Source organism: Rattus norvegicus, chromosome 2, assembly GCF_021556685.1.
Source record: "Rattus norvegicus strain SHRSP/BbbUtx chromosome 2, alternate assembly SHRSP_T2T, whole genome shotgun sequence".
Lineage (NCBI taxonomy): Eukaryota > Metazoa > Chordata > Mammalia > Rodentia > Muridae > Rattus > Rattus norvegicus.
Genome location: NC_141535.1, coordinates 151,045,369 through 151,071,736, shown reverse-complemented (window position 1 = coordinate 151,071,736; position 26,368 = coordinate 151,045,369). Strand labels below are relative to the sequence as shown.

The 26,368-nt window shown below is 42.2% G+C and overlaps 1 protein-coding gene across 4 annotated transcripts in view; it reads right to left on the bottom strand.

The window, feature by feature from the left end:
- Window positions 1–26,368, bottom strand: part of Kcnab1 (potassium voltage-gated channel subfamily A regulatory beta subunit 1) — a 456,882-nt gene that overhangs the window by 262,923 nt on the left and 167,591 nt on the right. The window contains exon 1 of one of the 4 annotated variants that reach the window (NM_017303.3): window positions 25,212–26,089. The exons of 2 other annotated variants lie outside the window; for them this stretch is intronic. In NM_017303.3, coding sequence (NP_058999.1) covers window positions 25,212–25,432 — 221 coding nt within the window. In that variant the 5' untranslated portion in view covers window positions 25,433–26,089. Of the gene's footprint in view, window positions 1–23,445; window positions 23,596–25,211; window positions 26,090–26,368 lie in introns of those variants that run through there. One more of the 4 variants, XM_087621143.1, reaches the window with a different exon arrangement.

The following is a 26,368-nucleotide window of genomic DNA, read 5'->3' as shown; positions in this document are numbered from 1 at the left end:
CTTCAGTGGCTCTACAAGCCCTTCAGTTTACCTCACATCACTGCAGAAGCCTGGCTTTTTTTTTTTTTTTTTTGGTTCTTTTTTTCGGAGCTGGGGACCGAACCCAGGGCCTTGCGCTTCCTAGGCAAGCGCTCTACCACTGAGCTAAATCCCCAACCCCAAGCCTGGCATTTTTGAATCAGTTTCACCTGGCTAAAGTCAGGGACATGGTTAGAGCAGCAGGGCTGGACGCCGAGGAGGCTTTGGCGGAGAAACACTTCCTGGTCTTATTATTTGTCACCACTGTCCTCTGCCACACTCAGCCTCCAGCTCGCTCTTCAGACCCAGCTATGAACATCCCTCCATCTGTCTGCTGTCACTCTGTCCTTAGAATTTCTCTCTACTTCACTCTCAAGAGGGAGCTTTTGTGGTTGCACTCAGTTGTGCCTGGATAATCCAGGATAATCTCCTCACTTCAGGATCTGCAAGTAAACCCCACTGCAAATCTCATGAGCACACATTCCATCGCAAGGGTTAGGACCTGCATGTCCTTGGCGAGCATTTTTGCACTTCAGGGAGCAACCAGTAAAAAGAGGAAGGAGGCCATGTCTTTTTGTTTTTTGTTTTTTGTTGGTTTGTTTGTTTGTTTGTTTGTTTTTTTGGAGCTGGGGACTGAACCCAAGGCCTTGTGCTTTCTAGGCAAGTGCTCTACCACTGAGCTAAATCCCCAACCTCAGGAGGCCATGTCTTATAAACCTCTTTTTATTTCCCCCAGTCCCTTCTAGCATTGAATTCATGGACTACCTTAAGAAATTAGCAAGACACAGACCCTTCTCACACTGAATGTAATGCACTAATCATAATTTGCTTACATTTTTCCATTGAGCTTCATTTCTGTGTATGTATCTGAGCTACTGTGTGTTACTAGTACTGTGGAAGTGTAAGGCCTACAGTATTTTTTTAAGAAGTAGAAAAGTAGATCAGAAAGAACCAGGATGAAATATAGAAGAAAAGGGACAGGGAAAGAAATGCAAATGAGCTTTTTAAACAGGAGCTTAGGGCTAGTTCTGCCTGAGCCAGGCCTATGGCCATTTCTAATAAATGGAATTGAAGAGCTATATGAAGAAGGGGACTTTGAGTTGTAGTGGGCAGTGGCTGACATGTTCTTTAGATGAGCAATTTTTACACACTTCAGAGAGAGGGCTGAGTGATGAGCTTATAACAATCTATCTTCTAAAATTATTATTTTAACTAAACTACATATGTGTATGTATTTCTGTATAGGTCAGAGGAGGAAGTTGAACCCCTTGGAGCTGGAGTTACAGGTAGTGGTGAACTACCTAATAGGGGTGCTGAGGACTAAAGTTTGGTTCCTTGCAATAGCAGCAAGCATTCCTAACTACTCTTCATGGTAGAATTTGGCCTTCAAATGAGCATAGAATTAATCTTATTAGGAGACATTTGCTATGTCCACAGTTGGCTTTTGTACATAACCTTTGGGGAGATTTTATTGATTTTAGCCTATTAAAATCCCCTTCCTTGTGTTTAGAAAAGTGTTTGATTTTTGTCCTTTTGAAGATCCCTAGGAACATGTCTCCTTGCAGGTAAAAACAAAGCCTTATTTTTAATCTTAAGTTTAATATGCAAATTTCTTACCAGAGGAGGTATAACTCTGCTATATAGATGTGGTGTCAATATTTGTCACCTACTTGCTCAGGGGTGGCACTCACACTATCAGCTTTCACAAGAAACAACATACCACTGCTTTGGTGTGTGGCACTAAGTTGCACTAAGCTCCACCCCTTCTAATAACATCATTACCAAAGTTACTAATTCTTTTCCAGGAGTGGGGCAGAGTAGTTTAATATACTAGACAGCAGCAGAAATATAAGTAGCATAAATAAAATGTGCCACAAATGCGCTGTCCCAGCGCTGACTTCTGTCTCTGTGAGGAGACAGGATCTTGCCTTCTAAGTAGAATACTGTCACCAAGGTACAGAGCCTCAGACCCCACTGCTATACCCAGTTACATTTTAAACCCTTAAAAGGGATGAAGCATACTTGATTAATGCAGCTATAGAAAGATGTAGGAGTAAAACAAATAAACAAACAAAGAAAACAACAACAACAACAACAACAACAAAATCATAGCCCCTTGCTCTACCCCTGGGGCATAGGATATTATTCTAAGGGACACTTTTGTCTCCTGTGGTGGTTTGAATAGAAATAGCCCTCAGAGGCTTAAATATTTGAATGCTTGGTCACTGGGGTCATTGGGCACTACTTGAGGGAGATTAGCAGGTATCGTCTTTTTAGAGGAAGTATGTCTCTAGGGGTGGGTTTTGGTGTTTCAGTAGCCCAGGAGAGGCCCATTGACTCTCTCTTCCTGCTACCTGGGGATCCTGATGTAGAACTTTCAACTTCTCCAGCACCATGATGTCTGCTTGAGTGCTGTCATGCTTCCCGCCATGATGACAATTGACTAACCCTCTGAAGCCATAAGCAACCCTAATTAAATGCTTTAGCTTTATAAGGGTTGTCATGGTTATGGTGTCTTTCATAGAAATAATGACTAAGATACCTTCTTTCTCTTTATTTCAGAACAGTCATCATGCTGGGCCCCCTTCCCTCCATCATATCAATGTTGAAGAGTTTAAAGTGATTTCCATTACACCTAGTGGAGCTGAATTTCTCATCTGAGAGTTTGGGTATCCCTGTAGGTTGCCTATGCTCAGCTCTCCACATACCTGTGCCTCTGCATGAGCCAAGCCAACTCACATGGCTCACCTTTCTCACAGGCTTACTCATCTATTACCTATATTCAATAGTAAGACACAAGCTACACCCGACTCCCTTGCTAGTTGGGCCAGAGCTGGTCTATCCCTTTCCTATGCCTCATCAACATACTCTTGCCATAACTCTTTGGGATATAAACTTCAATTGGTTTTATTTTCTGCTCACTGCTTTCAACTCCTTTGAACCAGTCCCACCTGTTTTCCCCTGAGTGCGAACTTCCACTGAGGCTGTGTTGGGGTCAAGTCCATAAGCGTTGAATTACTTTATTCTTTTTTTTTCCTTTTTTTTCCAGAGCTGGGGACCGAACCCAGGGCCTTGCGCTTCCTAGGCAAGCACTCTACCACTGAGCTAAATCCCCAACCCCCGAATTACTTTATTCTTAAAACACTTTCTAAGACTCAGCTATGTTCTTTAAAATGCCAACCTCATATTTAATTTACAACTCTCTCCTTCATCTGTAGTAGGCTACTCTAGGCCTCACACTCAGCATATAAGAGTGGGAGAAAAGGAGAAATGTCTGGACCTGAGACACAGCTTTCTTTTTCTTTGCACATTTTTCTAGTGTTGGTCCAAGTAAGCAAGAGATAAAGAAAAATCTCTTCACTGCTCTTCTGGTGGTGTCTGGGTCCTACCTATTGGTCTGGCTTGATTTCTTAAAGCTGAGCAGATAGATGATGGTAAGCAGTTCTCAGGGGATGGGATGTTTTATAACTCAAGTCTATGGGCTCTTACTCCTAGTAATGCATATGGTCCTGCATCAGGCAGAAGACTGAAAACTGTACTTTCTTTTTGGTACTCAGTGTATAGGGTCTATTAACCCAAATGGATCACACTTTACATATACTTTATATCCTTGCCCCAGGTCACTCCAGCCATCTTTCTCTTGACACTTTATCCCTACTGGAATTTGTCATGGGCTTCAAAACTGCCAAGATGACATTCTGTCAGTATCTGCATTTGAACATGGTGGAACATTACAGAAAGTTTATAATAAGTGTCTCAGAGTTCCCTTCTTGGGTCTGATGAGGACAGAAATAATTTATTCACTTAGGGAGATTGCCAGAGGGGAAAGACCACTATACTGCAAGGAAAACACACTTTCCACTAAGCCTTACATACTAATTGGGAAGGACAATTTATGGTATGGACTGGTTTGGCTATGGTCTTCTCTGGGATGAGTTAGGTACCTAGGTACTGTCTAATCAATAGGAAACACTACATTAAGCATTCACTTTTCTCTCTGGTTCCTAATGTTATGAATCCCCAGACTTCTACTTTCACTGACTGGCAACTCTTAACCAACAGATTGCTCAAAAAGATGTCACTAATAGTAGGAAATCCTTTGTAAGCTGAGAAAATATAATTGATATTTCATTGGTGCTGACCATGTGGACTGGATGAGCTGGACTTTATAGTCTATAACGTTTAACTAAGTATTTCAAAACTATTAAAGTGCTATTCTATCATCATGTCTAAACTTGAAGTGTTATAGAGCACGTTTAGAAGTCATTCTCTAGAGGTCTCCTCTTTGCTCTGGTGTGGAGGGAAGTACCCCATTCACTTATTTAAGTAAGCAATGCAGGAATCTACTTTATTCTATCATACACTGTCTCCACTGGCAACCCTACAGTGATGCTGAAAATGCAACAGATAATAACTACTTATTTTTCACTTGTATGGGGTACAAGGAGATAACCCTTTGCTCCAGCAATCTGTGACATCTGCTGCTGTCACTTAACTAGGGTGTGGTGAGGTTCTGTGGTTAGAAGAACTGTTGCTCTACTGCACAGGGCTGTGCCTGAGGATGCTTAGTTGTGATTTTCAAAAGTTCAAATGATCCTGAGTTTGACGAATTCAGATTTGAGAAATTCAATCCTAAGTTTGAGAAATTCAGAGTTCTTTTGTCAGGAAAATAGCTATACTATAAGATATCATTTTTTTAAAGCTGATTTTGGAGCTGAGGATGTAACTCAGTCAATAAGGTGCTTTCCATGGTAGTGTGAGAACTGAAGTTTGCATCCTTAAGTGAGTGTAGTAGTCTATGTGTAATCCCAATGGCTAGCAGTTGGAGGTAGGGGACCTCCAGGTAAGCTGGATATCTAGACTAACCAAATTGTGAGCCTTGGGTACAGACAGATATTGCTTTCACAAATAAAGTAAAAAGAAATTGAAGAAAACACCTTACTTCAGCCTCTGGCTTCAACACATAAATGCACACACATATATATGTGCCTATAAATATTCATATATATGTGGGCATGCTTACATATGTGCTGAATAACATACACACACATGCACACACACTCACACACACATGCACACACACATACAGAGAGAGAGAGAGAGAGAGAGAGAGAACAGAGAAGAGAGCATTGATTTAATATTTATAGGAAAGATCCAGGAATAATCAGATAGTGCAAGTGTGTGTGTGTGTGTGTGTGTGTGTGTGTGTGTGTGTGTGTGTGTGTGAAATCACTCAGCAAACCAGGCTGACCTCAAACTCAGATCTGCCTGCCTCTGTCTTCTGAGTGCTGGAATTAAAGGCATAAGCCACTACAGCCTAGCTACAACACCAATTCTTAATTTGTTTTGATTAAATTTTTATTTTTGAAATTCATATGGATTGCTTTATCCTTACAAGAAAAAAATAATAAACTCCCAGTAAAAGACAAAATAACAAAATGAAAGTGAATGATGATATTAATAAATTCTCAGTATAGGTCAACATGTCACTGATTGATTTTGATAGTCCAGAGGTTGTAAATGCTAATGCTCTGCCACTTGAAAACAAAACCATTCACTTAACAATAGTTACTCAGAAGGTCATATCCACAAGAATGCAGACATTGACTATAAGATACTTGTTAGTTTCACATACATGTGTGGTTTATTTGTCTATTCATGTTTTTGCATATGTATGGGCACACATCTAGGTAGGTGCCCATGCTCATGTGTGCATGCATAAAGAAGCCCAAGGTTGATGTTAGGAATGATCTTCATCTACTCTTCTAGCTTATTTATTAAAGCAGGGTTTCCTTGTCAAATCCAGAGCTAGCTGATATGATAGTCTGGCTATCCAACTTACTCTGGGGATCCCCTTCTTTGTTCTCTGAAGTTTCAGAGGATCTGAACTCACCCTTCACACTCATGTAGCCAGGGCTTAAGGAGTAAGCAATCCCCCTAGCCTGGTCATAAGATGTTTTCTAACTTTAACTTGATAAATTAAAAATGTCAAAATAAGTGCTTGACTCTTAGCAACCCATAAAAGAGACTTTATCATCACATACATTTTACTGATGAAAGGCTTGCTCAGCATTAATAAGTATAAGTGGCACTCTGGATCCAAAGCCAACTATTCTAATGAATAACCACAGATTAGAAGCTCTATTTGTAAGAAAAACTCAATGTCATGATGAACTTGCCTGCCATTTCTCCCCACTTCCACCCATCCTTGCAGTTCAAGCCACTTCAAACACCACATGTTCTCTCACACATGTAGATTTTAGCTTTGAACCTTTTGTGTGTTTTTACTGGAGTGCAGGAGAATGTCCGAAAACTAGAATAGGGCCACTGACGGTGGAAGCATTAAGGGAAATGGGAATTGTACCATAGGAGTAAAATGAAAGGATAGAGGAAGAATATTCGAGACAGAAAGGTGTGCCAAGTGGGATGACAGGGATGGAGAAACAGGGGACAGAGAAAAGGTTTACTATGATGTTTCTGAAAAATACTGTATGGAAATACATGATCTTGAAACACAAGTAAAAATCACCATAAGAGAGGATAATAGAACATATGTGTTTTGAGAGAAGCTAGGTCCTAAAACATTAAGTGGGGATGGGGTGGGGGCAAAGAGAGGGGAGAAAGGGGAGAGGGAGGAGGGTTAACCAAAATTAATGTTATATAAAGAAACCTTATGAAAACCTACTAGTTTGTAAGCTAATACCATTAAAAAGGCATTTGAGTAGAATTATCCTGAGTGTATGAACAATGCTGCTCCCCCAAAACAAGGGTTATTAAATCAAAATCTCAGTATTAACCATGGGTCACCTATGTATGACCTATTGGTCAACAAGTCTCCAGAAGCACCCAAAACAATACATGCTATTGACATTGCTCTTGGTCGCCTAGTAGATGTTAAGATCCTGTTGCTATAAACATTACACATTTTGATTATAGGGCACAGAGAAACAACTTTGAACTGATAAACTCCTTGCTGGATAGCTTTCCTAGTGCTGTAAGTTACTACGCAGGGGTAGAAAAGACATCATATATAGTGCTGGCCTGTGGGCCTTCATGCTAGAGGCTTTTCAAGGAGATCTCTGGTCTGGCTAGATTTGACAGTTCATACAAAGGGGGAGAGAACTTGGGCATGGAGGGGAAACTGATTCCATAGCCTCTGCTGCTGGTCCTCTGCTGCTGGTGCTGCTCCCCCTCCATTTCTGCTGCTGCCCCTTTGGTTGCTTCAGGAAGTCAGGTTGGGTTGAGCCAGCAGGAGACTGACTAGCCAGCGAGGGGTACAGGGGAGCTTCTGGAGGTAATTTCAGAACAGCAGATCTCTTCCCCAAGCAGCGGTGTTACAGCTCTTAGGACAGAAGCTCAAGGACAATGGAATAATTCCTGCACACCTTTAATCCTTCTAAATAGGATACTTATATACAGTTTTGGGATGGGTCATAGTCTGACAGCAGGTACTTCCTATTGGTTTGGCCTGAGAGCTTGGGAATACCTCATCTATATATTTGGGGGCGTGGGCCTGCTTCTACGTGACTGATCTGTCTTGAACCTTTGTGACTTGTGGTCATGTCCTCACCTGTGAAGGAGAGACTTGGGGCCTGGAGCATTGCCCTATGTGACTGATCTGTCTCAAATCTCTCTACAGTGGTCTGTGGGGGGCTGTAGCTATGTGAGAGGGTCCTGATCTCCTGGGAGATTAGGAAGCTCTTTCCATCCCTTAGTGTCCCCAGGGCTTTGACTTAACTCCACTGGGAATCAGGATACCTTCCATAGCCCACCACCCCACCCTGGCCCCTGTATGTTATAACATTGACCTATGAAGAAAGATGTGCTCATTGGAGCAATAGTAGCAAGGCTGTTTATAGGGGTAAACAATCATTCTCTTGAGATTTGTGACTTGCTCCATAGGATGGAATTCATATCTGGTACTGTTAAATAGTTACAACCCTTAGTTAAGGAGATCGTAGACTCTAGGGAGGAATCTACTGCCATTGTTTTGTGATGTCATGTTGTCAAACTCCCTTCTGAAAATCTGTGCTTCTACACATAAGCACAGATGAGGCCATCTCTCAACTTTGGCCATAGATAGTTCTTTCTGCAGTGAGCAACAGTAAAGATGAAGACTAATAACTTCTCAAAAGCTGAGAATAAGTGACAGAGATATTTGTATCAACCCACTTCCTCCCAAGACCCAGGGACCATCATGGAAGAGTGGGTGGATTGAGTATAAGAACCGGGTGATGGTGAAGATGCTGTGAAAAGCCATCTTCTGGACATGACATGACTGTAGCACACATGAGCTAACTCCAGGAATGGTTCCCTCACAAGACATACACATGACCAAGTCAGATAAAAATCCCACCCTGGATGGAAGATGGTCTACAAGGTCATATCTACTAGCTTACTAATAGCTAAGGAGCTGTTAGTAGATGATAGATATTGAGGGTGTGGGGAGTCAATTTTCTTTGTGTAGTAGCCACTGGAAGATTGCCCATTCCCTGCTGGATGACCCATGGGCACATGGAAAGCACTAACTGGATTTAGTTGCTTAAAAGTAATGAAATTTAAAAAATTTTTAAAGAACGACATGAACTTGGGGAGTTCTGGGAATAACTGGAAGGGGTGAGCTGGGATGCAATCAAGATAAATTGAATATGTTTGTGAAATTTCAAACAGTAAAAATGTTTAAAGTATTTCTGTACATTCTCTTGAAACCACGCCTTGCCTGACCTTCTTTCTTCTGCACTATTTATCTTCACGACAAATAATGTCTCCTGATATGCTAAGCACTGATTTGTTTGGTTTCCTTTCTTCCTATTCTAATTTCTAAGCTTTCAAAGGCAAAGGCTCTGTTTTTGTCCATGTCCTTATCATCAGTACCCAGAACAGTACCTGGCACTGAGCTGGTGCCCAGGGAGTGTTTGTTAATGAATCAGCTCTTTTGAACCCACTGGTCTTAGTAGTCCAAATTCACGCACATGATGCTCTTTTGGGGAGTTTCTATTCTGCAGAATTCCTACTGATTTGGAGTATTAACATATAGGTATAAAAACAAGTTGTAAAAGCAAGAGCATAGCCGATTCTCAACCTCCTGCTGCACTGAGATGGGACTTCTGGATTTAGGTTTCGCACAGTTGCTCCTTCTTTGGCCCAGAGATGAATGAATGAGTGGAGTCACCTTGGTTTCTCTTTCTCAGAGCTGAGGTAAGGGCTCTAAAATGAACACTGAGCCTTACTTTTCTCTTTAGGGTCTAATCTGCACTACAAACTTAACTTCCGTTTTAATAAAATTCTTCCACGTTTTAAGTGAAGACATCAATTCATCTTTTGCAAAAAGAAATGCCCTGGTTAGGAGAGATTTGTTACCAAGAAAATAGTTTCTAATCCTGTGGCAGTAGAAAACAAAAATGAAATGATAAAAAAAATCCAAATTAGAGAAGCTCCCTATTTTCATCAAAATAACTTCTGTTCTGCAATCAAATCAGTAGTCTCTGCCTGGCTAAGTCTGGAGATTCAGCTCTGTACTACGAAGCATATGTCATTGTACTGCTTGGCTGGTTTCCCATCTTGAAATGATGCCTGGATTCTCAGTCTAGCTCTCCTTCCCCTTCTTGCAAAGTGCATGCAAAGAAAGAATTCTGGGCTAAAATCTCAGGTATTGAAAGCACTACACCTGTTAACACTTTTTTTTGTGTGTGTGAATAATGCTAATTTAAATCTAAAGGACACCCCATCCCTAATTCTTCCAAGCTCAAAGGAAATTTATCCTTAATAGAATACTGAGATCTCAATTGTGGCGTGAGGTTTCAGAGACATTTTATGCAGATCACGCTGAAATTCTGCCTTTAGAGGGTATAGTGAAGAGCCTGTGGTCTGCATAAAATGTCTCCGAAACCTCACTCCACAATGAGCTTATGTGCTGGGAATCGAAAAACCATACTCTCTTCAAATAAGAATGCATTCTACTTTCTTGCGCCCTCTCAGACTGGAGTCTTCAACAGTGCCACCTTACCAGCCCCAGAGTAACTCAACCAGATCCTTCTCTGTAGATTCATCTTAGAAGAAAATGGAGATCTGTCAGGGCTGGAATAGTGGGCCTGAAACTGGGATCTCAAGTGGCCCCAGTGACTGGGCTCTGGGAGGGACTCAGTCTACCAGGCAGCTAAAGTCATCAAGAGGAGGACAGAGTGACTAGATATGCCCACAGAAGCTTCAGTCACTTCCATTGTACAGGGGGCTCTGATCACCACTAAAAGTCCTTTGCCACAAAGGTGAGTTTTACAAGTTCTACACCATCTTTAGGGATTAGTAATTACAAAGCTATAACCATTGTTTATTAAAATACACATTGTCCTCAAAGCATAGTTTTCTAGCTGATATTTTCTATGACGTGGCACATCGTTGCTCAGGGAGTACGGCTTTACAAACCACTTTGCTTTTAGTACCCCGATTTGTAAAGGATCAAGTGATAACTCTATTTTATGAATTCCTATTCTTAGCAGAAGACCAACGAGAAACAAAGGCTCAAGCAGTGTGTGCACAATCACTCCCTCAGGACCCTTCTCATTGCTGCACTTTCTCTATCAGAACAGGACTGAATGGGCGGCAAATGTTTCTTGAGGACATTTGCATTCTTCAGTGTCAGCACTAGACACTGTATGAGCATTCTTAACCCCTCGCTCTGCTTGCTGCTTCACCTTCTTTACCTTGCAAGTCATGTAATTTTGAGAGACACATTAGATTATGTCCTGGAACAAGCTGGATACAGGTTAATATGACAGAAACTAGGCACAGCTATTAGGGTCTGTCTAGTCATTATAGCAGAATAATCTGGTAGAAAGGAAGGACAGCCCATGCTGTTCAGCAGCCAAGGTCCATAAACAGGATTTCTAGCCTTGAAGGGAAGAATGGTAAACATAAATGTGAAGAGGGAAGATCTCATGACCATTAAGACTGTCTTGGATGCCAGGAAGGTTCTACTGTAATACACAGAAACCGTTGAAGCTTATGGAAGCTGAATTATTCAACTATCCAGCAAACCTTTTTTGATCCCTTACAATTTACCTGGTAGTCATGTGCAGCCTGGGAATGATTAAAACAGGCATAGTATGAAAAAAAATACATACTAAAATTTAGGACTTATTGCAAAGACCTTTTCTCCCTGTCCTCTTGCACCATTCTATGCAAATGTGATATCAATGATAATTATAGTTAACAACTGCTATGTTCCAAGCATTGTTCATGCAATCTTCAAAACAACCAGAAGCTATGAAAAGCTGTTTTGCCAGATCCACTTTAAGGTCCTGATAGCAAAGACAAGGCTGATTAAATGGGTACAATGGTATTCTTTTGCAACATGCAAACCATTAACTTTTCCTAATACACAGACGGAGGGGAAACAGCAGCCAGGATATAAAGTAAATAAAGAAATTAATTTGAAAAATTCATGTGTACAGACACATGCATTCAATCTTAATAGTGGGCATATATATATATATATGATGAATAATTATTAAAACCACTTTGAAAATGTTATTTCATGAGCAAGGTATAAATTTGATGGCTAAATTTTGAAGATGCACTCAATTCTTTCTTGATAATAGCCTGAACCGACAGAGATAAAAATCCAAAAGCCCCACACAGTGGCTGAGTTTTCTATCCGCCTGTAGTTTGTAGAATGAGCTCTGAAATTCTCGACACACGTCACACACTGTGACCTCTGGTCCTAACTCCACCCTGCTTTCTGATATTGTAGAGAAATACCTGGGTGTCCCACAACCTCACGCCAGCAGGGAGAAACAAAACCCGGGCTGACAATGCAGTGTGCCACTCTTTTTTTTTTCTTTCTTTCTTTTTTTCGGAGCTGGGGACCGAACCCAGGGCCTTGCGCTTGCTAGGCAAGTGCTCTACCACTGAGCTAAATCCCCATACCACTGAGCTAAATCCCCAACCCCGCAGTGTGCCACTCTTAGCTATCCTAAGTGATGCGCATAAGCATGCGTGCTGGCCAGTGAGAGACAGTAATCCCAGAAGGAGACTGAACTGAGAGGTGAAACCAAAAGCCCAGTATTGCAGACTGCACAGTAGATCACTTAATTATGGATTTTGCCCTGACTTCTATTATTAATGATGGGCATAATTCTATTGGTGGCATACTTTCAGACTTTTCTCAAGCCTAAAGACAATGCTGATTAAATTCATTCAAATCCCTGGCATAAATGTTTACTCGAGACAATCAGCATAAAGTAAAACTGTATTGGCAAATAGTGTTATTTATATAACAGAAAACCCTGCCGTTAAGGTATTTCCATCTCAAAACAATAGTAGACACAGCTAGTATCTAAACAGGAATACTAAACAAGCAAAATTACAGACCACTACTCTTAAATGTTTGTGTTTCTAAAACTAATTGTTAAAATAAGACCAAGTAATGTGATTAGTCATATCACCACAGGGCAGAACTGCTTTCCTGCTAAGAAACGAGACAGAAGGATGCTTATCAAACTCACACATTTGCTTCCCTAGTGGCCACCACTGACTTAGAATCAGGCTGAGTCATTAGTGGGGTGACCATGCATCTTCAGTCTCTTTGTTTTTATTTTATTTTTGTTTTGTTTTGTTTTCTGCTGTCAACAGTAATCAGTGTCATTGTCAGCACATTAAGCACAGGTTAGACATCAGATTCTGTTGACAATACTTTAGAATACACCAAGACTAGGTCTTGTTGTTCCTTCTATCCACAGGGTACTGCCTGAGCATCTTTAGGTATCCTCTTTACTCTACACGTATCACCATTCTGCCCTTTTAGAGAAAGTGGTAACGGGTTAAAAATGAGTAGTTATGTACCACGAGAAGGGCTCTATGGCAAAGCTCATCGATTTCTATTTTACCATCATTTCTGCTGTCGTTACATTCTAACCCCTGCTTTGCCTCCTAGCTCTGGCTTACAGGGTGGCAGCACAACTGATCAGCAGCGGGGTCCAAGGGGCCATGAGACTGAAGGATGCTTACCGAACTCACATTTGCTCATTTCCCTTTCACTCAGGTCTTGTGTTTCTTTTAGCCACCAGGAAAAAAATATTTGTCTACAAGAGACTAACACAAAACAAGCTTGAATTTTAACACTTGATTTCTTTAATTTCTGAGCTTGCTTCTTAACTCAATTTGATTTATAGCCATTTCTACTTCTCCCCAGTCAAGATGCAATCTGGCACTGTTAGCCCTCATTCCAAAAGAAGAGCTAGAGGTTTAAATAGTTTGGCATCAGCAGTCTAATCTTCAAAGCCTAATATTCTAGGAAGTGAGAGGATACTAGGGGGTCTTTGGAAGGTTATATAAAGAACCAAAATGGATACAGAAACTGTGGTACATTTACACAATGGAGTATTCACCTATTAAAAATAATGACTTCATGAAATTCTTAGGCAGGTGGATGGAACTAGAAAATATCATCCTGAGTGAGGTAACCCAGTCACAAAAGCACACACATGGTATACACTCACTGATACTAGTCCCAAAGCTCAAGTTACAATTCACAAACCACATGAAACTCAAGAAGAAGGAAGACCAAAGTGTCGATGCTTTAGACCTTCTTAGAAGGGGGAAAATACTCACAGGAGAAAATATGGAGACAAAATGTGGAGCAGAGACTGAGGGAAAGGCCATCTAGAGACTGCCTCACCTGGGTGATCCAACCTATATACAGTCACCAAACCCAGACAATATTTCGGATGCCAAGAAGTGCATGCTGACAGGAGCCTGATATAGCTGTCTCCTGCGAGGCTGTGCCAGAGCCTGACAAATACAGAGGAGGATGCTCACAGCCAACCATTGGACTGAGAATGGGGGCCCCAATGGAGGAGGTAGAGAGAGGACTGAAGGAGCTGAAGGGGTTTGCAACCTCATAAGAAGAACAACAATGTCAACCACCAGACCCTCCAGAGACTAAAACACCAACCAAAAAATATACATAGAGGGCCCCATGTCTCCATCCACATATGTAGCAGAAGATGGACTTGTTGGGCACCAAGGGGAGGAGAGGCCCTTGGTCCTGGGAAGGCTTGATGTCCCTGTGTAGGGGAATGCTAGGGTGGGAGGTGGGAGGGAGTGGGTGGGTGAGTGGGTGAGGGAGCACCCTCATAGAAGCAGGAGGAGGGACAATGGGATAGCAGGTTTCTGGAGGGGAAACAGGGAAAGGACAAAACATTTAAAATGCAAATGAAAATATCCAGTGAAAGAAAAAATATAAAAAAATAAGCCTTGAGAAAAAAATCCAAAAAACAAAACAAACAAAAAGAAAAACAAAGAACCAAAACCCACCTCTGTGCATGAGTGTTCTAGTTTCATCCCATTGCTATGATCCGCCACTGACCAATAGCAGCTTGTGGAGGAAAGGGTTTACCTCATCTTACACTTCCAGGTCAGAGTCCACCTCTGAAGGAAGTCAAGGTTAGTATCCAAGGCAAGAACCTGAAGCAGCGACCGTGCAGGAAGGCCGTGTGCTGGCTCAGTCTCTGGCTCTTTCCCGGGCGAGTGTTAGCTAGCTTTCACATAGGACCCAGGACCACTTTGTCCAGGTGAAACCCATAGTGGGATGCCCCCAACCCTTATTAATTAGCAATCAAGACAGTCTCTCTTACAGATCTTCTGACAGGCTAACCTACTCTAGGTGATTTCCCAAATGAAGTGCCCCGTGTCAGATAACTCTAGGCTGTGTCAAGTAAACAATCAAAAGCTAACCAGGACAGTCTGCCAAGACAGAGCTTCACAGAGGAAACTACATCAGGGTGAAGACGTTTGGAGATTTCTGCCAGAATATGTCAGGGTTTGATTAATAAGAAAAGCTGTTTTGTGATGAAAATAAAATAACCTAGTGCCTTCAAGTGAATAACATAAAGGCTCAGAGAAAGATTGCACATCCTGGTAAGAAACTCCTTCCCTCCTCCACAGCATGGGCCTGACAGCACTAACAAGGCGGGAACAGCAGGAATGTCACGGAAAGGTGAGGTAGTTCTGCGATGTGAGGTGCACAGGGCTCCACGGATACAGCAGGAGAAAGAATCACTGCTGTTATATACGCCCCGGACCCCAGACGCTAGAAAGGAGGGAGCACATCATACATCACTGGTTACAGTCAGGAGACCCACAGGCAGACACTGGTTTGATTCAGCTTGATCTTTATGGCTATCATATTGGTTTTCTATTAATATTGCCTAGATTTTAGGGAGGGCATAAAAGAGTCACACCAAAATCCAGCAACAGATGCTAGAATAGTAATTATCAAAGCCTGAGCTGTTGAAAATTTATTATACCAGGTTTACACGGTATAAATGGGGCTTTCATTTCTGATTCAGAGCTAAAACTGTAAACCCTCTTTACTCTGGAATTTCAATGATCCCATTGCTCTTTTGCTGTCTTGTCTCACAAATCTTACACTCTAGAGATCATGATTGGAAAGGAGTGCTGTTCCTACAGGATCCCCTTAGCTCTGCTTTTTTACATACATGTTCACATAATCTGAGGCAAGCTATAGGATGATTGGCTGTGAAGAATATCTCTGCCCTAGTCACTGAACCCATGAATCTATTTTCTTCTCTGATAAAGGGACTTTATAGGCATAATGAAGCCAGCGGTCTTTCGATGGAAATATTATCCTGGATTGCCAAGATTGCCCTGCTGTTACCAGATAAAATCTGGTAAGAGTGAAGAAAAGGTTCAAAGTCAGAAAAGACGTAAAGATTGAAGCAGAACTTGGAGTGTTATGCTTTAAGAGGGAGGAAGACTTCACAGGCCACGGAATGGAGATGACTTCTCCAAGTAGAAGAGGGAAGGGAATCCTTTCTACACTGAAGCCTGCAGAGGAACACAGTCCTGCTGACTTTTGTGTTCCGATTTCTCACTTCTACGTGAAAGAAAAAAAAATACATGGTGCTTTAAGGCACTAGATTTATGGTAATTTATTACAATACAAAACTTAAGTGCATAAAATTTCTCTATTTGCTTTTTTAAACATTAGTTTATTTGGTGTGTGTGTGTGTCTGTGTGCTTGAGGAGGTTAAAGGATGACTCGAACCTTTCCTGTCACCATGTGGGTCATGGGGATCAGACACAGGTCAACAGGCATGGTGGCAAGTACATTTACCCTCTGTGCCATCTCAGCCACTACAGTTTTGCTTAATAGCCCTTGTATCTCTTTAATTCACTTCTTGTTCTAAAATACCACTGGAGAAGTAGATATTTTAACAACTATCTGGCACAAAATCAAACTTTCAGACAACACTCTCGGACTTAGGAGCTATCCTGAGAGTTTATGAGAAGCTGGGCCTCCTGGTTTTCAGAGGACTACCTGCAGAAAAATTGTATTTGAGTTAAAGCAAAAAGTAAGGATCCATGTAATTTTTGAGTCAGTGGTTGTGTCCGACTCATACACATATCCCCACTCCCTCATTGTATTTGGATTTCACAATAATCGTCGTTTATCTTTTCTTCTTTAAAATGGAACAAATATATTTTGCATCACGATGAGGGCCCTCGGGAATAAGACTACTATGATTTCCTCCAGCACTTCCAGTTTTGTAAGTAAATACAAACACTAGAATGCAGAAACGCTTGTGCAAACAGGGATGGGAATCAGTATATTATCGAGTCAGAAGGTCTGGTTGCATTAAATGCCCCAGAGGAACACTGTGCTGGTTCTGGAGCTGAGGGAGAAGCAGCATTCATTAAAGCCACAATACTTCTGCAGTTGATTTTTCATAATGAGCCTGTTGTAGCCTCAGCCCACAGATATTAAATAAAAAAAGTCCAGTAACATGAAAAGCTAGATGAAAACGGAAACCATTTTCAAAGGAAGTGAGAGTTGGGTACTTATTATAATGTGCTTCTTGGGCGCTTTCATTATAACAGGGCTCTGAGAAAGCACATGGGCCTACAAGTAGATGCTAGCTCACCACGGAAGCTGTGTCCCTTGTGGTACACAGTCCCGAGAGATGTTAATGACCAATACAGAAAACTTTTCTTCCTGATTAATAGTATTAATATATAGTTGCCTTTATATCTATGTACCTAAAATATGCTCCAGCACCCAAGAGGCCTGGAGAGATGGCTCAGTGGTTAAGAGCTCTGTCTGCTCTTCCAGAGGACCTGGGTTCAATTCCTACCACTCACGTGTCAGCTCACAACTGTTTGCAACTCACGTTCCAGGAGATTTGACACTCGCATGCAGATATACATGCAGTTAAAACACCAACGCATATAAAATATACAATAAATAAAAATTATTTTTAAATAAAGTACCTGAGAAAATAAAAGAATACTACAAATCATTAGTTTTTCTATCTAAATCCTCAGATGTTTTTGAAATTTCTGTATTAAACCATTTCCTATTTCTCTATTTCTTCAATTGGCACCATAATAACCTTTAGAGGTGATGATCTTATAGTCTTCAGTTTGTCATAGCATAGATCCCTTTACTCTAAAAAGTTAGAATACTTTTGAATGTTTCATATTACATTTTCAAATATTAGCTAAAATGCCCATTTCTCCTCTTTCAATTAACAGTCCTGATCAAGAAATGAAAGCAAAGGTCCAGAGAAGTTTCTGGATGGAGTAATCTTGTTATCTGCTGTCCAGATGTACCCAACATTGAATGGCTTAGGGAGGAGGTGGTCATCCTGTGATAGGTTTAAATGTTATTAGCACAGTTGGGAATTATAAAATGAGACCGAGGAGGAAAGGAGAGGGCTAGAACCACTCCGGAAATTAGTAAGCTGAGTTGTGGTAATGGTTTTCAAGTGCCGGAACCCTCAGGAGGCAGGAAATTACAGCTAGCTCATTTTCCTTTCATTGGAGAACAGGCACAGAAGATTCCAATGTAGCTTTTAAAGAGGGAACATACCAGAAGGTCTGTTGTATAACCCTGAAGCATATCGAGTCTTGCATAGTGCAGCAGTAGTGCAGTCAGGCCACCTAAACAGGAACAAGAACCAAATGGGAAAGTCTCTTCTTCTCTTTTTCCTAAATGGGAAAGTGTCTGCAGGAGGCTGATCCTCTGTGCACCATTGTGTGTCTCCCTGGTTATCTTACCATTAGCCTTCTGTCTTTATTTCCCTCCCTGACCAGACTGTAGGGTCCCGATAAAAGACAAGAGATCTAAAAATGTTCACCCTTTCCTTTACCCTGAGGACTTAAGAGATTAATGAATGATCTGATTCTGAGAAAGACAAACCAAACTTTTCATGGTTGCCGTGAAAGGAGATTACACAATATTTCTTCAGAGGCCTTTATAAGTAGTTGCTGCATGGAACAAATTGGAAAAAGCAGGGCAGATTTCTCACAAGGGCTGGACCAGATGGCCCGTGCACGTGCTCTCAGAGTCCTCCCTAACTGTCAGTTCCACCAAATAAAAATCACTGCTGGGCTTCTGGTTTGCTTTCCAATCTGGGGAACAGCAAACCAGCCTGTGATGATGTTTAAATATATTTCAAATCTCGCTTTCAGGCAAACTTTGTGGAGCTGTCTCCAGTAACATGGACGGTGGCAGTCTCCAGTAGCTACGTGAGTATTTCTCCTAGCACTGACATGTGGCCCTGTCTGTTCACCTGACCATGACTTAGTGAATCTCCTTCTCAGGCATTGGTATTTTTAGATGCCGTGACGGTATCCGCACTATCATCTGGATGTTAAATCATGTCCGAGTTTAGGATATACAAGCTTATAGATTTGATGTCATGGCACTTTGGGTTCCTTTGCTTCTTCTCAATGTTAAAAAAATGGGCCAAGACCCAGAAGTTGAAAAATAAAAGCTAAAGGTCCACCAAGGACCATGTTCTTGGAGTCAGGAGGCTTGAGTTTGGCCTTATTCATCCCCCTTATTTCCTGGGTAACTTGAGAAATGGTGTTCTACATAAAGCAATGTTGCTGTACAAGTTAGGATCTGAGATTCCCTCAGCAAGTTCCAGGGACAAAGCATTTACAGAGTGATCAGTCTGTCTATATTAATAGCTTTCAGATTGAAAATATCTGCAGTATATTCAGGTTCATCATAAATTGGCCTCAATACTCTACTTTCTAATTCTAATTAGGATTTCTAATTCTAAACTGGTGACAGAACTATTTCTTACACATGAAACATAATTAGTTTCTGATATGAAATCATTTTTATCATGTCTAATTAGTATTCGTCTCAATGGCTTTGACAGTCTTTAAAGTATTTATTTACAAATGTGAGAAGGTGAGAGGACAGATTTCCAAGAATCAATTCTCTTCCTCCTCTATGGGTTCCAGGTGAAGCCAATTGTTAGGTTTTTATTAGTTCTTGCTGGCCCAGCTTTGAAATTCCTAATGGATACTTGTGAACCAATGTTTCTGAAGTCTATTATTCTCATAAAAGTATTTTTTCCTTGCTTAATAGTTTTTGAGACATACTCAAAGAAGCCAAGTTTCCCCTATTTTGATCAAATTTATGTGCCCCAAATCTCATATTACCCACTTCTAAATCTACCAAAGAAAAACTGTTAGTTTGATGAAGTGAGTTTGAAAATCAAAGTGAATCTTGGGAATTTGATTTCTCTTTCAAATTTGATAGGATCCTTTTTTCCTCTCAGAACATCTACCCCATTCTCATAAGTTGAGAAGTTTGCAGAATGCTGACAGGAACCGGATATAGATCTCTCCTGAGAGACACAGCCAGAACATGTCAAATACAGAGGCAAATGCCAGCAGCAAACCACTGAACTGAGAACGGGACCCCTGTTGGAGGAATCAGAGAAAGGACTGAAAGTGAAGGGGCATACAACCCCATATGAACAACAATGCCAACCAACCAGAGCTTCCAGGGACTAAACCACTGCCCAAAGACTATACATGGATTGACCCTGGGCTCCAACTGCATAGGTAGCAGTGAATAGCCTGCTTGGGGCACCAGTAGAAAAGGAAGACCTTGGTCCTGCCAAGGCTGGATCTCCAGTGTAGGGGATTGTTGGGGGGGGCAGTAATGGGGGTGGGTGGGGAGGGGAAACACCCATATAAAAGGGGAAGGAGAGAGGTTAGGGTGCTGATAGACAGGAAACAGGGAAAGGGAATAACATTTGAAATGTAAATAATAAATACCCAATTTAATACAAATGGAAGAAAAAAATGTTTGCAGAAATGAAAAACAGAAGAGCTTCTACAACATGATGATGCTTCCAAGGAGAGTCACTGAGTGAACTGGGGATTAAAGACTCCACAAGGAGCAACCAAGGGAATAAGATAGTTCTGCAGACTCCATGAATCAGTTCCTGCACATACACAAGTGCTTAGGCCTGGGCAAGAGCACATATATGCATAGCTGTATTCGCCTACCCTATACTTATAGAGCCAGGGAGCTCGGACGTTTGCCTGACAACATCCGGGGGCCCCCTTCCCTCCTACCATTTTCTCACCATCCCATGGATGCCAGACTTCTGGCTGCTGTCTTGCAGAGGTGGAATAAAGTCTGTGAGATTGACTCAGCCACTTCTTCTTAGGAAGGTTCCTCCACCTCCCCATTCTCACCATTTGGCTTCGAGGCAGAGAGGAAAACCCACATCCAAGGGTGTTAGTGCAAATCATAATGGCATTCACCAAATTTTCTCTAATTAAAAGTGTGGCATTTTAAATAACCAGGCTACTCCCTTCTCTGGACTAAGCTCAACTATTTCTATCTGAAGCACAACTACAGAGCTGGCTCTCCTGCATCTTTTCAGCACACCATTTTCTCCCATTTTCCTCCAATGAATACAACACATACACACACACACACAGTGCCTTTTATGCAATCAGTTGATAAGATTGATCTTTTGTTTGAATTGCTTCAATTTAAAATCCACCCACTCTTTGTGGGAGGTACCGAACGATGGATGCAACGTGTGCTTAGAGATGAGACTCTAAGGAGTAGCACAGAAGCAGCATCTGGGATAGGATCTGTGCCTTTTCTGTGCAGTTTTTCATTTTGCTAAGATCAAGACTGCCATGAAATTCAATGCACATTCTTTTACTTCAGATCCAAACTCCTACATCTTGGGAGAACTGCCAGTGTAATTGTTGCCTAATTGAACAGATACTGTTCAAACTCCTTGGCGGGTCATCCACTGCTGATGATCACCCTATGTCTTGATGTCTTACTCTATACCCCTAAGATACCACAACATAACCCCCTTGTGGCCGCAAGATTCTTCCTCCCCACTTCTCTGAAAAAAGTCCTCCCAGGGGAGAAAAGGCCATTTCTAAAAGGCAACATTCTGTTAGTTTCCAATAATATAATAGTCTTAAAGAATAAAATTAGAGATGGATGGCAGATTGGTGACTGCCAAGCACTAGTAACTGGAGAGGAAGCAATGGGCTTAAAGCAACATCAGGAAGAGGCCTTGCAACTGGGGAAACACTGATCCCACAGTGTGATGAAACCACATAGACACATCCACATGAACACATGCATGGCTGGTGAAACTGGAAACAATTCTATTTTACAAATCAATTTTCAAGGTTTGAAACCATCGTATTATTATGCTACCACCAGAAATTTAATGGGGCACGGATATTGTCTGTATGCTTAAAACATTCCTGAGCGTCTATAATTATTCTTAAAAGTTTAGTGGTAAGTTGCAGCTAGCTACAGACAGAAAAAAATTGAAGGTTTTAATGGAATGCAAAGATTATTTTTCAGGGGTGAAATGTTTTTGCAAAGAAAACTTTGAAATATTGCAAAGCCTATCTTCAGCTTCACATACAGTAGTGGCAAGGCACGTTTATGTAACTGTACAGTGGGTGGTTCTATTGTTATGGCTCAAATTTTCTTAATAAAATTGAGTCCATCAAATATGTAAATTATTAGAACTAAAGCAATAGCTTCAGAAGAGGAAGAGGGGTTTGATAAATACAAATATGTGTTATATAACGACAGAAACTCCAAACCACACCAAGCAGCAGCAGCGGTAGCCTTCTAAGAAGTTCCCTTCAAACAGAACAACTCCCAAACAAACAGAAAAAAATAGAAAGTCAGTAAGGAAACCTAGCTTAACCTCTGATTGATTAGCTCTGTGTGGGTTGAAAGGTTCATATGCGTAGGTTCATCTGTCACTTGGAGATTTACCATATATGCAGAATTTCCACCAAACTCTCATGCAGTGGTGAATGCACACCTAAACCATAGGAAAAACGAAACCAAAGTAACTGTCATGCATTACCAAAGTACAGAACCGTCTTAGATATAGACATCCCAGGAGTAAATGTAAGGAAGAATCTTGTTGCTCAGCTAACGGAAACATTCGAACAGCAGCATGTTCCCATAAAAACCTTGAAAAAACTAGCCACATGATATAAGATTCATCCACAGTTATGGTGTGACCATAACTACATTTACAAAATTTAGAAGATTGTACAAATATATTCATGGTTCCTCGATTCCTAGTTTTATGAGCTCTTGACCTATGGTTGGTATTCTTGGCCTTAAGAATTGAGACTTTAACGTCGCAATCACTATAGAAGCAGAAAGAAGGTCATTTATTTCTCAAGGTTATAAGCAGGTCTTCAACTGTCAGGGAGCACCGGCCCCTTACAGCAAGGCTGAACCTGAAAGGATAGCTGTAGGCAGTGAGTGGGAGATGTAGGCAGTTACATGGCCAAGATGAAGTCACTCCATATAGACAAATGGCAGCTTCAAATAGAAATATCACCTTAGCCCTATGAGAGTGTGTCATAACAGAAAATTCCAACAGCTACTTGCTGATTATGGTACCTAGCTGATTAAGCTAGTTTCTATGCTTTGTTGGTTTCTGCATTTGAGCGTCCAGTTCTGGTATAGAGAAGATTTGCAATAAATTACTACTGACTAAATGAATACTGCTTCACTCCACGAAATTTCTATGACAGTTTTTGTTTAGTAGACACCAGATTCTGAGCGAATCAATGAACAAAATTCCTGGATTCCCCCTTCCCCCCGAAGGAGTTCTTGGCTATTCCTAAAGGCTCTAATGTGAAACCATCTACAAGAATAAGTACATTATGATCGTAAGTAATCAGTAACTTACTGTTCTCGTTTGTCCCCCAGTCATGTACCCAGATAATGTAAATAAGCCAATCACCTTCCTCATTACACAAAATCACTTACTAATTATTCTTAACAATCACTCCATGTACTCGTAATTATATTCTAGATGAAACAATGTGACAAAAACATAATTCAGGCAACAAAAGTATTCCCACTATTTTGGGTAAGCACATAGTCATTGCCTATTTCCTCTATAACCTAAGAAAGCTTGGCCTGTATACGGCATTACCTCATAATCTCTCTCATGCATATCACTCTGAGTAGAATTTAAAAGGGGGAGGCTGGATTCACACACACATAAAGCACCTGTCCTAGCTGGAGTGGTTGTGAATGAGGAGTGGAAAAGAACCATTTTGTTTAGTTACCACAAACTCAAGAGTGCTGAAGAGCCCAGATGATTGTCAGGAAAGAGCTGTGCTTGGCTTCAAGGGATGAGAGACGTGCAAATGAGTGCTCTCCACACTGACCTTCTGGGGAACGAGACAGTTACAGTCCAATGCAAGTTCAACTGTGTTGACAGGAAAGCTTAGCTTAACCCCTGACTGCAGAAGCCCAGAAAGACAAAACTGTTCCATGGCAATCCCCTCCGATATAACTATGAAGGTGTGACCACCGACAGTAGGGGTGTGACTTAAACTTCTGCCTTACAGGAAATCTGTTCACTGTTCTGCCTTAAATTCTGCAGGTCCTGATTGGAGCCACCCGACCCCGGTGTGCCTTGCTCTTGGACTCTGTCCTGGAGGCAACAACTCATCTCCCCCAGCAGCTTAGCTATTGGCTCAGCAGCACCCTCCATACACAGGACTAAGGCCATTTCTGTCTCACACAGCAGCTACACAGAAACTGCCAGAGCAGTAGAGACTGGGGGCTGTCTCATTTGGAGAAGTCATTGTATGGGGTCCCCAGTCCATCAGGAAAGGAGAGTAGAATGCTCACAATGCTGACACTTCAGGGGAGAAGATCACAGTCAGGGGGTTTATTTGGTGGTTTGTCCTCACCCTGCAGTTGTGGCTCAGAGCTACTGCTATGGCTGGCTTCCTCCCACTTTGTTCACAGGTTTTCTTTCTCAGTGGCTTGACACCATCAGAAGGACAAGACTCGCTGTTACCATGGAAGGCTTCCATTAACTCCGCAGATGAACTTTCATCAAGGGCAACTTTTATAGAGAAGTTTCCATGCTTACTTCACACAGACAGCACAGGTCTTAAACATACAGTATTTTAATTGTCCTGAGTTCGTCTTATCCTAAACTCTGGTCCCTAGCAAATGAGGGAAAGAATAAAAGAAAGCAGTGAACAGTTCCACCTGCAAATGAGAATAGCCAAAGATCTCGGAGGATGTCAGCGCCTGCTCTTCTCTGGATCCCTAAACACTTAGGAGAAGTGCAGGGGAACTACAGAGCACAGGTCCAGAGTGCTGGTGCCAAGCAAACAATGAAGTGGCAGGAATTGCGTTATGGAATGGTGAACTGTTTTTACTACAGGAAGATTTCTGTCTATGAAAACAAGACTTCCTTGTGATACAGGAAACAGGAACGCAGACACCCCTGGGCATTGAAAAGCTGGTCCTCTGTATTTAAGTCGCACTCACACTTCATTCACTTCAGGCAGTAATTTAGATTTAAATACAGCAGTGCTCACTCTGTAATTTACCATTATAGGTGTTTCTTGCTACCCCAAACCTTCCTTAAAGGCTGGGCTTAGCATGCTCCCTTGGTCTCTCAAAGGTAAGAAAGAGTGAGGTGTGGGATGGGAAACTGTCCTGAAAAGCATATGCGTAGATCTACACATCAAGCCGGACAAACACTTCTGCTCTTGACAAACTGTCCTGGTAGGAAAGAGTTTCAAGCTCCTCCATGTGTTTTCTCCGCTGTCTGGGATTCATTAAGGTCCTAAGGTGTTCATAACACTTAGAATATACAAAATGGGCCACATCTTAAAAATCGCACACAAGCATGCACAGCAGCTGGGACTTTTTCACCCTTCCCCCTACAAAAGGCTAATTTAAAAGCAAACACCTGAGAATTCTAAATTAAGCAAACCAGCGCTGAGTTAAGTCACTTCAAACACGAAGAAACTGGCTGACCGAACCTTCAAAGAACACAGAAACCCCGGGCAGAGGGACCTCATACCTATATTTCATGCCAGTCTGCTTTGCAGTGGACTCTTTGAGAGAAATGTGATGCTGAGGGGTGAAGGTCCCCAGGCTGCGAGCGATGATAGCGACAGTGCGGAATTTGGCCCGGGCTGCGTTCACCACATTGGGGGCGGTGGAGCTCTGCTTGCTCAGAAGTCGGTCCTCACCATTTCGACTCTTCAAATTGTGCTCTGTGCAGGCTATGGAGACTTGCATTGCTTCCCCGGACAGCGCAAGGTCCTCTCAGAACCCCACAGCACAGGCGGTCGGCAGAGGGTGAGCAGTTGGAGGGGATTTCGGCTGTCTTTTAACCCCTCTTGCCCCCCTTCCTGGATGCCTTCGGAGGAGTCCCAGCAGCTGACTTCAGAACCCACACACAGTGGCAGGAGAGGCTGAGGTGTAGGACAGAGTCCCTGGGACCCAAAGAAGTAAACAGCCAAGCTGGAAGTTGTCTCAGCAGCTGGAGCGCATATCAGCGTCCCCAATCTTCCCAGGTTGTGATCTCGGCTGATTAAACAGCCAGATCCATGTGGTCAGGAGGCTGGTGCAGAAGCCTAGAGCTGAGCATTCATGGTGACTGCACACAGCCCTGCCTGGAGCCAGTCCGAGGTGCCTGAATGCAGAGGGCTGGTTTCTGGGCGCTGGCTCAAAGCAACGCAGGCATACCGCAAGACGCGCTGCCAGCACCCTCTGGATCACAGGCAGGAGGCTCAACTGGAGAGGAGCATCCCAAGAAGCAGCTAACAGCAAGCAGGGCCCCGCGGACCCGTGGTCTCCATCCACTCTGCCTGTCAACTACCTCCCTCCGGAACTTCGGAGGATGCGGAGGTGGAGGCTTCTCAAGACCCCTCCCCACTCATCCTCGGACAAAAGCTGGGTCTCCGGAGCCAGCACTTACTTGGTTAGCGACTGCATAGAATTGCTGGGAGGTCCCTTTAAGGAGCGCCTTGCCTTTGTGTGCAGTGGGAAGGAAAGATCACTGTGACCACTCCTTACTGGAACAGTACCGGGAGGGTTGATCCGTCAGGGGGCTCTGCCTAGATGCCACCAAATCTTGCTGCAGCACAAGAGTTGAGACGGGGGAAGGCTGAGTGGGGTGCTCCCAGAACAGCACGCTACTGATTAACACGTGAATACTCTTTTGACTTGCTG